Genomic DNA, 16784 nt, shown 5'->3' on the forward strand with positions numbered 1-16784 from the left:
GTTAGAAAAGATTCATATTCTTTAAACCACAATAAACACTCTCACGTCTTGTGAGAAAGCTCTTAAGGATAAACTGGTTGAGGTAAAAGGAAAAGTTCAAGAACTAAGCATAGGTTCGGGAAAATTTGACAACATGCTTAGCTATGCAAAAGAGTTTTGGAGACAAAAGAAGTCTAGGATTCGAGTCTGAAATTACTACTAATTCTTCTTCCATTACAAGGTTTGTCTAAGCCTCTTATATTCTTAGCTTGAAGGTAGGTGATGATCAAGGTTTAGGTCTTACTTCCGAAACACCTATAAGTCAATACTTTAGCTAACCCAATTCCAAAAGGTCTAGAAGTTTCATTCCTATTTGTCATATTTGTGGGATTCATGGTCACATAAGCAAGTCTTAAGAAACAATTTGTAACTCATTTTAAGGAGGTTAATAGGATCACAAGGATTATATATGTTTCAAGTTTGACTGTTCCAAAAATGAGACAAGTTTGTAAAAGAAAATATTATCATAGTGGTGTACTTGTCAAATACTCTCCACCTCTGAGTCATTTATATTAACTAAACTCTCTCTTTGCAAATGTTTTCAGTCATGTATGTTTGCATTTTCATATAGGCTAGATATTGCAATTTTTTCTTCTTATTAAGAAAAATTTGTGTGAGACGAAATGAAAAACTATGTTTTCATGAGTTTTGTTACAACCCGTATCTTAGAATATTGTATTTTATTCTTGAACCTTGTGAAATGATTAAAATACCCTAAGTTGGATGCCTCGAGTAAATATCGAGCCTTGAGCTTAAATTTCAATTTCTCATATTTTCTTGGTTTCTTTAATTGTTTTCGTACTCATGAGCGTGAGCGAAGATCGGAGTTACGAGGGTTGAATGGTAAAACTCAAAGCGATGGAGGGCACTTTTGTAATTTCACATAGGAAATTACTAAGTGGGATTAAACCCACTCTTGGTCCCTCTCTTCCTCTCATTCATGTTAGTCTCCTTCTCGCTCTGAACTCTTTTCTCTGCAACACTCACTCTCTCGAAGTTCACCGAGAGCCATCACTCACAACCACCCTTCTCCGTTCAACAACCCAACCCCAAACCATCATTCTAGCATCCCCGTGACCTCAGGATCCCAATAGTATGCTTGCATGTGTGATCGATGGTCGGGAAGGGACTCAACCCTAGCGTCCTCTCTGCATGCATGCCTAGCTCCGGTGACGAACTCCAATGAGAACCGTCGAGCTCGAAGCCAGCTGGGGGTGTTCTTTCTGTGGATTTGAGTAGTTTTCGTCCGGAGAAGAAATGTGGAGGTTCCAAGTCCAGTTTTTGTGGCTCTAACCCCTGCATGCACCCTGTTTTCTTTTTCTAGAATCCGATGAGCCTTCTCGAATGAAATTCGGCGAATCCGATGAACCTGAAATCGTTGTGCGTAAGCTCCTGCATGATACTAGCGTGTTATTCGTTGAGTTTTGAGTTGTTTTGCACGAAAAAAAAATCTTTGTACGCCAGGCGCAAAGGTTTTAGAAACATAAAGGTGGAAGGGGACGCTGGTTTGGGTTCAGGTTCGATTAACTCCGGATCCATTACATACAAAAGAGACAACCCTAACGCAGAAATCAATTTACCAATCCTTTAGCAGCTCACTAGCAATATCCTTGTAGCTAACTTTCTTTTTCTTTGAAGGTCCTGCATTCGGTATCGGATCCGGTGCTGGTTTCTCATCTCGAGTACTCGTATATGTAGTTTCAGCTTTTTTCATACCAAGACTTGGAATCATGTCAAGCAACATGGCTTCAACAGGATCAGCCGTAGCTTCAAGTTCCTCCCGTTTTTTACTCTCTTGGACGTTTTGTTTCTCCTTCATTTTGATTTCAGCAATCTTGTAAGGCTCTTCAATTCTAATGTCCTCGGCGACATCTTGCTCAACTGCTTTGCCTCTTCGTAACGATTCAGAATCTTTCATTGCTTCATTTTCTTGGATGTCTCTACTTTCCTGACCTACCGTTCCGTGAATTCTTTCTCCCAGATCAACCTCTTCCCCAAGTGATGTACTGTCATGAGAGCCACCTTCTTCAGACTCGTTGCCAGATATTTTAGCTGGCTTCCTTCCAATACGCGCCCGTGCTCTTCTAGCTTGGTTGACAGTTGATTTTCCTTTGTTCAAGCTTGTGCGAGCAGGTCTTCCCCTTTTCCTTTTGCTTCCCCTCTCGGGTGACTCCAACATCTTACAGTTTTCTGGAGCCGCTTTTACTTCAATCTCTTTTCCTTTCCGGTTAGGAAAAGAAGAATTGTGGTTTTCCACCGCATCCACATCGCAGGGTGCTTCTTCTAGACCCATGTCATGTTTCCTACACAAAACAGAAGCAGAACTGAAATGTTATCCACCGTAAAACTTGTTCCTCGTGCTGTGTTCACGGTAGGAACCAAATAAAAAAAAAACAAATACGATTCCCCGTGTATAACTCAAATCAACTAACTTGACTTTCTATGTTTATTATGACAACACTTATAGCCCAATATCCCATAAGTGAAACTGAAACAGCGGAATGCCACACGCAAAATGCAATCATATTTTAAAATAATCGAACTCACCATTCTTCAACGTTGGATTCTTCCAACCCATTGGGTTTTAAGCTATATGTTTCCTCTTGCAATCTTTGGTCCCTTTCCAAGCAGTCTTCCAACCATTGAGATCCAACAATATGCAACCTTTTGGTATGCAGATATCGTTTGTCTCCTTCAGTGAAACTGTAACAGAGAGAGCAATTCAAAAGATAGAGGAGAAAAGGTCGCGGACTGTAAACAGAACAGAACAAACAATTCATGCTCTTACAAAGGTAATATCAAAATCTCATTAACAAAGCCTTATAGTATCATTGAAAAAGATGTAATAGATCATCGGTAGATTTAAAGAAAGAATTAAAACCATAATCTTCCTGTTTCTTAACATGATATTTTGTTTTACTGCCACATTAGCTATTAAGCCTATTATAAGAGAACATGCATATGGCTGTGTTGAGAAAGAAATGACACCACTCAATTGATTATAAATAAATCCTAATACACAAACATTACTTATATTAAAATGGAGACACCATTACTGTATGAATCTTGATTAATTAGTAATGCCAGAAAAAAGCACATCTGACGACTTTTCAGGGAAAGCAAATGAATGAACACATTAATTGATGTGAATATCCTTACACATGATATAGCAACGAGAACCGAAACTATATTGACTGCACACCCATATTTGAATAATAATAAATAAATAAAAGGGAAAACTGGAGGTACCGAGCCTCCAAAATTGATGAAAATAAACATTCAACAGATTCGACAAAGAATCATAAAATAGGTTAATAATGCTTCGATTGCGAGTAATGATCCACATATCTTATTATCAGGAAATGCCAGCAATTATCCTGAACTAAAGAATACTTCCTTTCAGTCACGACTCACAACATTATGAACCATAGTTACCTTCGTAATAAAGTTTCAAATATATCAGGACCCTGCACAGACAAGACTACCAAATGGGTCGCCTGAACAAGACCGTCAGTGACTCTGCCACCACCCCTGAGAACTTCAATCCTCAACCTTCTCAGTGTGAGTCCTAAGACAACTTCCCAATCCGGCTTCCTTCAACCAAAGATTAATCAGAAAGCAATTAACAAAAAAATTTGATTACAAAGGAAATAAAAGAAAAACCTAGTAAAGAAAGCTTAATGTATCCAACAGATCTTACGAGGAATGAATTGAGGATTTAAAGTAAATGCAGCAGTCGTGAAAGCGAGACCATCTATCCACCGGACAGTATTTTTTCTTGTAATAGTCAACAACTTTGGAGTCCTCTGATCTATGAATGTTGCTTAAAAGCTGAAAAAATTAAATAAATAATTACCACGTTGTCTGTTAAAAACTCTATCTGTTAACTCCATCAGAACCAGTACTAAATAAATTAGACATAATACAGCCAATTCACTGTTATGAGAGAAACTAAAAATTCTATGTATATACCTGCTTTATCTCCGCAAGGTCAAGATCCCAGTAGTACGAGTCAGAAAAATCATCAATCTCTTCTTGTAACTTCTTCTTAGAAGAGTCAGATAAGAAGAGATAGTACCTACACGAGTAAAAGAAGAGTAAATAAAAGCATTTACAGTCGGAAAAGGAGGCAGATTTTACAATGTCTTTTCAATACAAATAGATTAGATACTGTCACTAACTTTGGCTGTAATGGAAGGAGTTTCTTTTGAGAACAACAATCCAACACCCAAGAGATATGAATGATATCTCCATGACGCTTTGCTGCCTGATACCTGATCCCTGTCAAACTAACTTAGGATCAATAAAACTAATAGAAATTGTCCTTGTGTGTGCATGTAACTAAGTCATGAAATATATATATATATATATATATATATAGAGAGAGAGAGAGAGAGAGAGAGAGAGAGAGAGATACCTTTGCCATCAGCTGCAACACAGTGTGTAACTGCATTATTTAAATTCATAGAGAAAGTACCCCCATTCTCAACAACTAGCTTGTGCAAGGAATCAAGAGAATGAGTGGGTGGCACATTAACAAAGTCTGGGAAGTTAAGAACAAAACGGCAGAAAAGATGGAACATTTTTAGAAGTCACTGAATAAATGGATGCAATCATATGGCATGCTCAAAATAGCCAATGTTAAGCCTATATAGATTCCAAATGCATACAAATAGTATTCGCCGTTTCTTTTATTAAATTTTTGTCTACAGGTTACTAAACACATGTACATCATCTCTCATCCAGTTAATACACGACCCAAACCCCTTAATGGAAATAAGAGTTAAGTACAAAATGGAGAAAGTATCATCACAAGAAAAAAAAACAGTTGACAACATATACAATAAGAAAAAAAATAATAAAAATTACGTGATGAAAATAAAGACAGAGAAAGATCAGGAAACGTTTTTCAATCACTTGACTCAGATATAAAGCAAATAACTCAGCGATAATCTCACAGGATACAAAACATCATATTTGAAAATAGTAATGTGTCCTCCTTCACGCCCGAAACATCAGTCTGAACAAAATGAGAGGGGACAATAGACAGATTTCTTTTCTCTTCCTTTCTAGGGGACTTCTTGCTTCTCTTTTTAGTATCCTGCAGACCACCATAATCCGTCCCCCTTTGTGTGGTCCCATTGCCTGCTTGTACAAGCTCTATAAATGCTGCAAGAGGAAAATCAAACAACCAAAAATTTAAAGTTTGTGTCCATTAAGAGCTTACTGAATCCTTGAATACTGAAATTAAGAATATAGAGAGGAATCCTAGTACTGAAAATTGAAAATATACTGGTGGCCGAAGTAAAGCTAGAATCCTAAGATGCATTTGGAATAAATTGGATCCTCTTACACTGCACGTCAAGGCATTCATGCCAAGGTTTATCATATCTAACACGATCAATACGTGGAAATCTCAGGCTGTACGGTGCAGCAAAAACCTGCAAGAATGCCACAGCTAATAGATCAATAAAATCACCAAACTCAAAATAGAACCTAAACATATACGGTGGCCTTCCTAGATCTATATGTAGTATCTGATTAATAAATGAATCACAAATGTTACTATAGCTGTTAGGACCCACCTCAGACTTTATAGTTCTGATGTCACTCGTTATAGAAAGTATTATTGATCTGCAATACAAAGGGGGAAAAGAAAAAGATGATTGATATATAAGCTGACAATGAATACATCACAGACCTATTCAGAAAATCATACTAACTTCTCAGGGCTTTCAACCCAAACATCTGGTCTCTCTTTAGAATTGTCTGTTACTTGATAAAAACTTGGTGGTGCCTTTTTTGGGTACTCATATTTCCTGACAGAAGAGAGAGAATCAAAATTTATTTGCAATTTTGCACAGATAAGGAAAGAATAGCACTTAACACCTAGTATTTGTCAACACAAGATCTAGTATTTTCTTTTCTTTACCAAAAAAATAAAAACGATATTTAACAATTGAAAGAATAGATCCCTTGACGTATCACAATGATCCTAACCCATTTCCCCACCCTCCCTCACTACTTTGGGCTAAACCCAAGGGCTTAATAAGGTATTGTATTTCACCATATAAATTTCCCTGTACCAGTAATTAGCCAAAAAAGTCCTATTGGTGTTGGCTCCAAGCCTTATCTCAACTTCTTAACAGAATTCCTGATAAATGAAATTAAACTGATCTGACCTAAACTTACAAAACTACACTAAACAATCACCAAAGATATCAATTTTACAAGCTTCATGGCCATCAATGCAATAGTCACAGCACATAGTGTTCTGGTTGCTTCAATGGCCATTTCATCTTGCTCGTTGGATATTTTTTCGAATAATCCCCTGCAGAGCTATCACAGCGTTTTTAAGTCATATAACAAAATAAAATACCTCAAATACGGCTTTAATTTTGTTGCAACAGCTTCTATCTCTTCATCAGAAAGTCCAGTGCCCACTCTGCAAAAGGATACAAACCTGCGATATGAAAACCTAGTTAGAAACATTCGATTACCCAGAGTGCAAACAAGCATAATAAGCACAATGATTTAGGCAACAATGTGAGACACTTACACAACCTATTGCTTGTTAGTTGTTTTAAGTATCAATATAGTTTAAAATCAATTCCTCTTGATTATGTTATTCTCCAAATTGGAGGATATATATAGCAATACAAACTATCTAGATCAAGTGTGAAACCAAATATAATAAGTCGAATATGACTGCTATGAATCTACAGCCTACAATCTACATTACTCTTTAGAATCAACTCTATTAATTACATGGGATTACTTGTCTGATCTTTAGTCAAGATTGCTTCTTCAATTAATATCAGCCAACAAATATATTAGCAAAAAGCCAACCCTAAGTCAGCTAAATTCATATTCAAGATCAACTCTAAAACAAGCCAGGTAAAATTCCAACCAGATATATAAAGGTCAACCAAAAGAAAGAAACATTGTACCAGCAAACACATTTAAATTAACTCGTAGATGCTCCTCTTTTATACTTTCTCAAGTTGCCAAAATATTAATTTACACCGCAACAGATACATGTTGGCACTGTATAAACATGCATGCAGGTGCGTGTATGAGAGAGAGAGAGAGAGAGAGAGAGAGAGAGAGAGAGGAAAATATGATAATCGCTAATGATGAGAGAATGCTTGGTAAACATTCTCATAAGCATCATTAACAAATCAAGAAAAATTAGATGCTAAACAATATTTTCATATATTGAAGCTAATCATTCTCTGAAAATCAACTAACCAATGAATAATTCTTACCTTCTAGGATATGTATTTGAAACCGGACGCTCAGCAAGACCCACCAAGAACTGAGCTACCTGCAATATATGAGAAATTTATCAAATGAACTAAAATTCAAACACATATATTGGTGCACCCGGTTCTTCTCTCCTAGGGTCCTTAAAATAACATCTTGTTTCATAGCCCTCATGGCAATACATCTCAGTCGTCTGCATATGATCTCAAGGGTCGAAGAATATAAACTTATTTGAGGACCCTAAGATAGTACATGATATACACAGGTGCACAATGTTTATTGGGTGGGAAGGGAAAAGACTAGTATATTAGCAAGGATTGCAAACTGACCACCCCTCCACGACGTCCAGAGCCATAGTATCCTCCTAAACACAGGCATGCAAACATTTAACTAAAAAGCATGGCAGATACAATAATCCAATAAATTTCTTCGTGTATAAGAATTTAAGAAAAAGAAAGTACAGACCTATGATAAGAACGTCCAGATCAGAACCTGCACGAATGTAGTCAGGCTTTAATTTTAACCATTTTCCACTACGATCACTAGGTTCCCATTTCGAACCAAGGTCCTTCAAAACAATCCCCTCATCTCTAACAGGAAGAAAAAATGATAAATAAGCATTAGAAATATCCATGAATAACTCAATTTGGAACAAAACGCAACATTGATTCTGGAATGAAGAATTTAGACGCTATAAGAATATGGGGAAAAGGGCTTAGTTTCATATTTTTCTCATGTGCAACACCATCGATATGAAGGTTTCTATGATTTTAAAGGTATTTACAAGAAGCGTACGAAAAATCACTTTTAACCTTAGCTGCTAAGATTAAGTTCTTGTTGTTTATGTCCAGGGAAACAATTGGAACTCCACAACTTGGTCCAGTCTCACTTTTACAAATCTAAAAATCTGGAGCTAGTGGTAAAATTTCTTCTATTAAATGGAGAAAGATTATAAAATTTATAGAAACTGAAAAACAACGTACAAGAAAAGATGGCCAAATCTCCATTTATGCTTAGGAAACATGATGGAAATTACGAGAAAAGCATTATGAACCTAAGATTAATGCCTAATGGTCCTAATTAAACTCAAATACAATAAAAGGAATATCCCTAAATCTATTTTCCATTGATGCCCATAAACACGCCAAAAATCTGCTTTACCATAGGAAATCCACTTCCACTCTAACGTCTACAAAGATTTTGCTCTCTCTCCATCCAACAATCTAAAGAAATACCAACTGCATCAGAATAGTGTAATCCTCTCTTTATAGGCTTCTACCTCCAAATAGTTTCAAAACTAATTCACATAAAATACTCCGAAAGGCCTGAACCAAGGGCATTAATGCTGCATATTGTAATTTTACTGGGCTTAATGCAATAATGACATGGTCAAATTAAGAACGAGCTAACAGATAACGATCAAACATCAGACATTGCACTTCCAAAACGAAAGAAACAACGTTTCAAAGAGCTGAAAGGAAAATGCATTGATGTCCCTATGTCTTAAGAACATACCAAAAAGATCTTGTCAACGGGACCAAATTACCATCTTTATGCAATTAGATAATAGTATTATATTTACAGTCTTCACATGAGTGGTCCAATATCTACATGCAAGTGAGTTATAAACCAATGTTACCACAACCCACAAAACTTGGCTGGGGAACATAGGTGTAAAGTGTCTTATCTTTTGCACCAATGAAGCCAGAGACATCTAACTATGTGGAAGGATGTATGGATAATGTATCCAGCCTTTACCCACAACTCAATAGATTTTATGAGAAAGCCTAAATAGCATGTAGGATCGACTGCAGATAATGTATATAACTACTACAACTCAGTAGACATTTACAAGAAGGCCACATGTTTCTACCTACCCATTAATGTATATGACAAGATGCTATTAAGGCCTTCTCATAAATGTCATTCACGTTATTCCTATTGAGGCCTTCTCATAAATGTCCTTCACATTATTCCTATTGTTCCACCACATAGATTATTTGATTTTTGCATTTAAAGACACATGATACATCAGAACAATCATTGCATGTTTCTATAAATAGTTCCTAATGCACCCTCATGTTACTCCTATACGAGCTACAATAGTTAACACTCGTACAATAGTTAACCTGAGTCACTTTACTCGGACCTTTTTTTAATCAGCATAGCAATACAAAAGAGAAGAAAAGAAAATGGAACAAGGAATTTGACAGTAGAGGAAATTAAAATCAATCTTATATGATAAAAAGAAACCACTTGCTATTCAGTTGGCCTTATAATACTTGGAAATCTGACCTATTTTCGATGGTATCTTTGAAAAACTTCTCAACATCATCCACATTACTAGCAATAAGCGACCAGCAAGGTTCCCCTGCATTCCCATCACAAGAGACTGATCGAGTGGTAAATATATTAAACTATTTTGCAGGAATGATTAGCTTTCCAGAAGAAAAAAAATATACTATGTTTCTATGCAAAGAATTACCAGTAGTGGAGAGAAGAACCTACTAAATCAGCATTATAATATCAGACAACAATGACGGGCATCTAGTCATTAATTGTGTATTTCATCTTTCTTTTGTTACATATTTCGTAGAAAATACCTTTTACATGAATGAAAATTTTCCAAACCCAGATGAATCACATAGCAAGTTTATGTACATAAATCAACTCAGTAGCAAGCAAATGAAAATATAAAAATGCCAATTAAACTTGCAAAATCCACTGATTTGTACTGGCTTGAAAAACAAACATATAAACAAATTCTGAAATCTCTAAAAGCATTTTTACCTTCATTACGGTGAGCGTTAAGACCACGATTGGGTACTAAAATCTCTAAACAACCCTTCAATGGATTCACAACTTTCTGGAGAAGCTCATGTCGTTCCTTCAAGCTCTGGTGAATCACACTAGTATCTCCAACATAGAGGATATCGAATGCAACATCTAGATAATCTCATGTCAAGGTACACATAATTAACATTTTCATAATTGTCCTCCACATTTTTTATTTGTGGATTCAGTGATATCTTGTTAGGAATTGGTTCGTCAATATTAGTGTCCTATTTTCTTTAGAATTGTATTAGGAAAGCTAAAGGCACACATTATGAAAAAATTAAGTTTTCTTGTACAATTAGATTGGGAATCCTAAAAGTATAAATGGCATAGGAACGTAAATATACTTTCCTATCCCAAATAGCATAGGAGACTTAATCAGAAAATAGGCGTGTAAACCACATCCTATACTTATAAATAGGGTGTGGCAAGGAGCAGAGAATAAGAGACAGTCGAGAGAAGTCGGAGGGATTAGTCCTAGGGTTTACAAAAGCATTGCATGCTCTATTATTGATTCAAAGAGAAATCACGATTAGACGTAGGCAAACGTTCTGCCGAACCAAAATATATCTTGTGCATTCTAATTATTCTCTATTTTTGCTAAGTTTAGTCGATTGTCGGATACATCAAAGAACAAGTTCCATAGTGGAGACGAAAATCTTACAATTGGTATCAAGAGCTTGGTTCGAGGTGTTTTGCGATGTCAAAAGAAAGGAGTTCGCGGACCTAGGAAGCTTAAGGCCTGCATTACAACCTTTTGATGGCAAGGATGATTTCACATACTAACAAAGGATGATGAGAAATTAGCAAGAGTTGGATGATGCACTCCTCAATGAGAAGCCTTCGACCATGATAGAAGCGGCATCGACCATGACTTTCAGGAAGGCCAAGAGTTCCATCAAGATCATCTCACAAAATCAATCAACTCCCACATTTCAGAAACGATGACTGCTAAATGCTAAGCAAGCATGGGACAAGTTGTTGCAGGTTTATATGGGCAAAACCGTGTCCAACAAACTGTTTCTCGAGGATGAAATTCGGGCTTCGACCGGAAGGAGGTGAAATTGAATATCTCGCATGCAAGTTCCAAAATTGCATAGTCAATCTTCAAAAGGTCGAAGAAACTTAGAAAGATGATGATATGGCTACCATCTTGAGGTCTCTACCCTCATCTTTCAAGCACTTTCGTACAACTCTAAGGAGAGCCTGCAGCTTGAGGACACAATTCAAGCCTTTCAGTTATATGCTAAACTAGATGATATAACTTAAAGCTCTCAAGGCCTTTATGCAAAGGCAAGGAGAGGGGTGGCAAATGACAAAGGAAGAGAAGAACAGCAACAAGGGTGGATCGAAATCCATGAAGAAAAAGGAAAAGAAGGAAGGTTCCTTCTTGCCGATCATTGGAACAGAACTGCAAAATTAGGAAGAAGAAGGAAGCTTAGGTTCAGCTATTGCAATCACTTAAACATTGAGTGATGGGGAACTGCAAGGTTTGTACATTCCATATGTGTTCAGTAAAAGAATTTGATAACTACAAGGAGCTCAGCAGTGGAGAAGTTTTAATGGGGGATGATTCACCATGTTTTATAAGGGGGATGATTCACTGTCAAGATCAATATGTTTCATGGGGGTGATACAAACTTTAAGGAATGTCACATATGTTCTTAGATTCAAGCAGAATTTGATATCCTTGGGTACTTTAGACAAAGCCAGGTATGGGTTTGGCTCTGAAGCATGAAAACTCAAGGTTACCAAAGGTCACTGGTGGTAATGAAGGCTGACATACAACACAATGTGTTATAAAAGCTTATCAAGACTACCATAGTTGGGGGAGCAGCCGTTTGTACCAAGCAGAGTACAGAAGACAAGACTAAACTCTGGCATCACAAGCTAGGGCACATCAGGTTTGCAAGAATTACATAAGCGAGGCCTGCTAAAAGGCGTGTCACTTTGCAAACTGGAATTTTATAAGTACTGCATTCTCGAAAAGCAAAGGAAGGTATCGTTCGCAAGTATCAGTGCAGATAACTGAAGCATGGAGCAACTCAACTATATTCACTCAGACATCTAGGCCCTTGCGCCGACAAACTCTAAGGGTGGATGTAGGTATTATGTTACTTTTATGGGTGATTTTTTCTAAAAAAGTTTGGGTTTATTTCATGGAGCATAAATCCACAGTTTTTGCAAAGTTCAAGGAATGGAAGACACAAACCAAGCATCAAACTGGAAGAAACATCAAGTACATGAGAAGTGACAACGGAGGTGGGCATACAAGCAAGGAATTTGTGACTACTGTAAGCCGGAAGGCATCACGAGACACTTCACAGTAAAGAAGAATCAACAACAACAACAAAGCCTTTTCCCACTAAGTGGGGACAGTAAAGAAGAATCCCCAATAAAATAAGATCTGTTGAGAGAGTGAACAGAACTCACATAGAAAGAGATAGAAACATGTGTTATCATGCAGGATTGCCTGATGGTTATTGGGCAGAGACTGTTAATCATGCAAGTTATTTGATTAATAGGTCACCATCTACAATTCTCGGTTTTGGGAGTGCAGAAGAGGTGTGGACAACTCCCAACTCAGGGTGTTCGGTTACAATGTTTATGCACACATCCCAAGTGATGAAAGTCCCAAGCTAAAGAACAAGTTCCATAGGGAAGTCAAAAATCTTACAAATTCTCACCACCAATCAAGCAGAAAAGCTTGGAAAAGCTGGACCTGGACTTCAACTTTGAGTAAGGTCAGACCAAAAAGGATACAGCACAACTGCATGAGGATGGGAGGCAGCATAAGCTGGACTTGAACTTCATAGTTTACGAAAATAAAAAAAGAATATTATAAAGAAAACCTGTCTATCACTGTCAATCCCGTCCCTTGCTGCCTTGGCTGTAAAGTAAAACAAGGAGAAAAAAAAAATATTAAAGCCAATCCAAGCAAGGCAAAAAGAGTCAAAAGATAATAACAAGAAAAATTTAATCACGAAAAAGAAAAAAAGAATAAAAAGAAAACCTATTTCTTGATTTGAACCAAACTCAGCAAAACGATTAGAAGATGTGTCCCAGACCAACATCTCACCATCAAGAATACACCTGCCAATATTGCCAGGGAAGAATGTATAATGGCTTAAGGTAATACAAAAGATTAAACAAAACACTAACTGTGTGCGTTTTCTCATACAAATATGTATGGGGTTAGACTCTAAATGATACATAGCTTGTTAAACCAAACGCCTATGTTAATACCTAGTTTTCACGCAAATATTGCAAAAGATAGTGCTCACACATATTGATTGGTTAACAAATTAGGGTACAAATAAAGGTGCCACTTCGGGCATCTTTTGGTGCTCGCTAACAAGGAACAGTAAAGCCTTTGAGAGAATGTAGCTTTCTAAAATTGAGATGAATCCCAATCCTTGTGATGGAAGAAAAGGGGAGGTTTTCCATTTGACTGATTTAAGTATAGTTATCCCACAAAAACAGACAAAGACACCTTCAATCACAATTGAAAGACAAAAGTTGGTATTACCTATATGCCTGACCAGATTATTACAAATTAGTACAACCTATATGCATAACTAGTTGTTTATTAATGGTATACTAAAGCAACTTGAAGGGTGAGGTTTGAGGGTCTTTCTTTGTTTTTTCCTTCTGCTAAGGATTACTGCAAGCATAAGGGGTTTGTACATCTTTCCAGTGCACATCTGTTTTTTCATAACAAATGTGTCTCTTAACTAATCACTCCAGCCCATTTTTCCCACAAATTTTTTTCTTCTCGCTCCTTCTCCAATTCATTCTGTCCATTCACACAAAATCTATGCAGACATACGAAAGAAGATTATCTGTATTACAGAGAACTTTATCAAGATACCTCACATCGACAAACAAAGCAATAAAAGAACAGCCGAGCTCTCTCACGTGAGCTTGTAACCCGAGTGGGGGCATTAAGATGGTTTTGGTAATAGTGGATAAAAGAGGGCCCTTACCAGGCCTTATGCGGTGGCTTATCCTTTAAAAACTACTAAAAAAAAAAAAAAAAAAAAAAAAAAAAAAAAAAAAGCAATAAAGAACAGAAAAGGGCAACAGAGCAAGACATGTCATATTTAGTGTATATTTATATTAGGGACACAAGAAAATAAGACAAATGCAGCCAAAAAATATCAAGGCTCTTGACAATTTGACATAGATATTACCTATCAGCCAGCACATTTTCTACGATAATGTCTGACATTGCATGTGCGTATTCAGAGTGCTCAAGAAAATTCCTGCGCAAGGGAAACATATTGAGTTAAGTTCTCAAATACTTTTGCTTAAGGAATCACTGATATGACAACGACCCAAGCTTTGCATAATTTCAGAAGGAAAACCAAATTCTCTTATTTGAGTAATCCTACCATATTTTGAGCCTAAACTTTGCAATCAAATAAAGTAATTTGTAATTACAATTAAAGAATGCCCATGAGAATAAAATAAAACATTTCCAAAATAAAGATTGAAGAGATAAGTAAATAAGAAAGAAATTGATAGTAAGGTTTGGGATTACAGGTTAAATTTTCCTCTACCTTGAGAAGTAATGTACTTCACTTCCGTTCTTATGAATTTGGATGCGATCGCCATCAAATTTACACTCAACAACCACTTCCTTACCATGAAACTGTGGATGCAGGGGAAGAAAATAAGAAAGATATGAAACAGAATCACCATTTATGCAAACATGTACATGTGAGTAATTTGTGTTTCTATTATATGAAACCTTTTTCCATGCAATATTTGCATCACCAACTCTCATAGCTAGTTGTGGGCGCACAGCTTTTCCAACTTCAATGTCCTGCAGTTTGATACAAAGTACTGTTCTTAATTCATAAGCTGTATCTTTTGGATACATATGAACATTTTGGTGGAAAGAAAAAAAACTAAAAAGCATTTTGACATTTATAAGATCAGAAAGAGCTTCGTAAGACATGTCTTCACAAGCAACTCCCAAAATGAAAAGCCGTTTTTATATCTTTGGCATGCAACAATAGCTTCAAATAATTTTGTCATAGTAGCTTCAACTAGTGAGTAGTAAATACTAGGAACATGCCTAAATAATGTTGCTAAACCATGAAATGTTCAAAGAGATATAAAAAATTGTTTCAGATTTAATTAGAGACCTGGCGTTTATGGCGCTGATTTCTATCACTGAGCTTTTCACAGACCAATTTCAAGTCGCATGTGACATTAAACAAATCTTCAGCATCCGGATGAAATTCGTGAAAGATGCTCTTTTCACTAGTTCCCAGCTTCAGATCTACAGGAGATATAAGAACATAAAAAATTGGAAACTTAAATGAATAGATACCCAAAAAAACATATCATGAAATTTGTAGACAATACCTTTAAGAATGATCATGACAATCCACTTCATTTCCTGTGCATTTGTCTTGTTTATCAGGGTCGAAAGAACTGAAGTCTTCTCTGCCCTGTTGACATGGTTGTGTCATTTAAGTTGCACCAGACAGATTGCGAAAAAATACTGTCTTCATACAATAAACGTAAAGCGAGCAGGGAATATGGTAAGTTGCAACCACAGACTTGCTATATTAATGTTTATCTCATATCTATACAAACTTGCTCACTTGATGCCTTGTAATTGATATTAAGCATTTACAAGGTCCTATTACAAATTCGGAAAGAAGCATTGTAGTAGTATACCTGTTTTCACTCGAAGCTAAACGATCAAGCAAGTCATTTAACTCCTTGATTGTTAGTCCACCTGAACTCAAACCCTGTCTACGTTGCAACACCTGATTCACAAATAGCGAATGGAAAACAAGTTATAAACATAAAACTCCGGAACCATGCACCAAGGTAAACTACAATGAACCACCAAGGTGGAAAATCAACTCATAATAATTTACTGCATGTAAAATTTACTGCAAGTCATTTGGAAAATCATTCTTGTAGGTTTCATTTCTTCAACTTCATACATATTAACTCATATGAACATCAAACCATCAGAAAATTCAGAAATTATATAAAAAAACATACCTCGCCAAACCCCAAATACAAGAAACACAAAATTCCACCGACCCAGGAGCCAAAATCCCAAAATGAAACGAAACAAACAGAACCCACAAAAATTCCACACACAGAAAGAAATGCAATTTCAGAATAAACCTGAAAACCGTTACCTCCGCCGCCACGAGGGAGAAGTTCCCGGCATTGGCGCCGGTCTTGGCGCCACCCTTGCGCCAATTAATTAGGCGGAGAGCGTCCTCGGAGTCTCTGGCGATGCCAAGGGCGTCGATGAGGCAGGTGGCAAGCACGGACTCCTTGAGGCCGTAGGAGCCGCGCTCGCGGTCGAGGCTGGGAAGAATGAGGCGAATGGAGCTGAAGTAATCGGCGGGTTTGCAGAAATTGTCGAGAAATTTGCGGAATTTGGAGCGCTTTAGGGTTGAGGTTTTGGATTTCTGCATCCAGTTGAAGAGGCTGCAGAGCACGCTGAACTTGGTCTCGTCGGTAGCCATTTTTTTGAAGCTTGTTTGGTACGATGAGTGCTGTGAGTTTGAACTTTGGGGTTTTTATGTATGCGGTGAAGAAAAAAAAGAACCACTAAAAGTGCCTGGACGCCCCTTTTTTTTTTTTTTTTTTTTTTTTATCAC

At 36.9% G+C, this 16784-nt stretch overlaps 1 protein-coding gene across 5 annotated transcripts; it reads right to left on the minus strand.

Annotated features, from left to right (window-relative positions):
• Window positions 1-1471: 1471 nt before the first annotated feature.
• ATLIG4 (DNA ligase IV) lies at window positions 1472-16754 on the minus strand. Of its 5 annotated transcripts, none has more exons than XM_088687601.1 (27): window positions 16314-16754; window positions 15835-15926; window positions 15517-15602; window positions 15294-15430; window positions 14894-14968; window positions 14703-14794; window positions 14334-14405; window positions 13154-13233; window positions 12993-13030; window positions 12818-12873; window positions 10096-10214; window positions 9601-9697; window positions 7771-7895; window positions 7635-7669; window positions 7308-7366; window positions 6419-6502; window positions 5763-5858; window positions 5625-5673; window positions 5393-5480; window positions 5005-5208; window positions 4457-4582; window positions 4221-4320; window positions 4012-4117; window positions 3740-3870; window positions 3475-3633; window positions 2587-2742; window positions 1472-2342 (listed from the first exon to the last, which is right to left on the minus strand). In XM_088687601.1, exons 1-27 carry the CDS (start codon window positions 16647-16649, stop codon window positions 1616-1618), a joined length of 3525 nt encoding a protein of 1174 aa, XP_088543727.1. In that variant the 5' UTR covers window positions 16650-16754; the 3' UTR covers window positions 1472-1615. The 5 variants fall into 5 exon arrangements, with proteins under 5 accessions (XP_088543727.1, XP_088543725.1, XP_088543728.1 ...); XM_088687599.1 differs by having other exon boundaries at window positions 12828-12910; window positions 16314-16740; XM_088687602.1 differs by having other exon boundaries at window positions 9601-9676; window positions 16314-16739.
• Window positions 16755-16784: the final 30 nt, after the last annotated feature.

Source organism: Pyrus communis, chromosome 16 (assembly GCF_041283825.1).
Source record: "Pyrus communis isolate YQ-2024b chromosome 16, ASM4128382v1, whole genome shotgun sequence".
Taxonomy (NCBI): Eukaryota; Viridiplantae; Streptophyta; class Magnoliopsida; order Rosales; family Rosaceae; genus Pyrus; species Pyrus communis.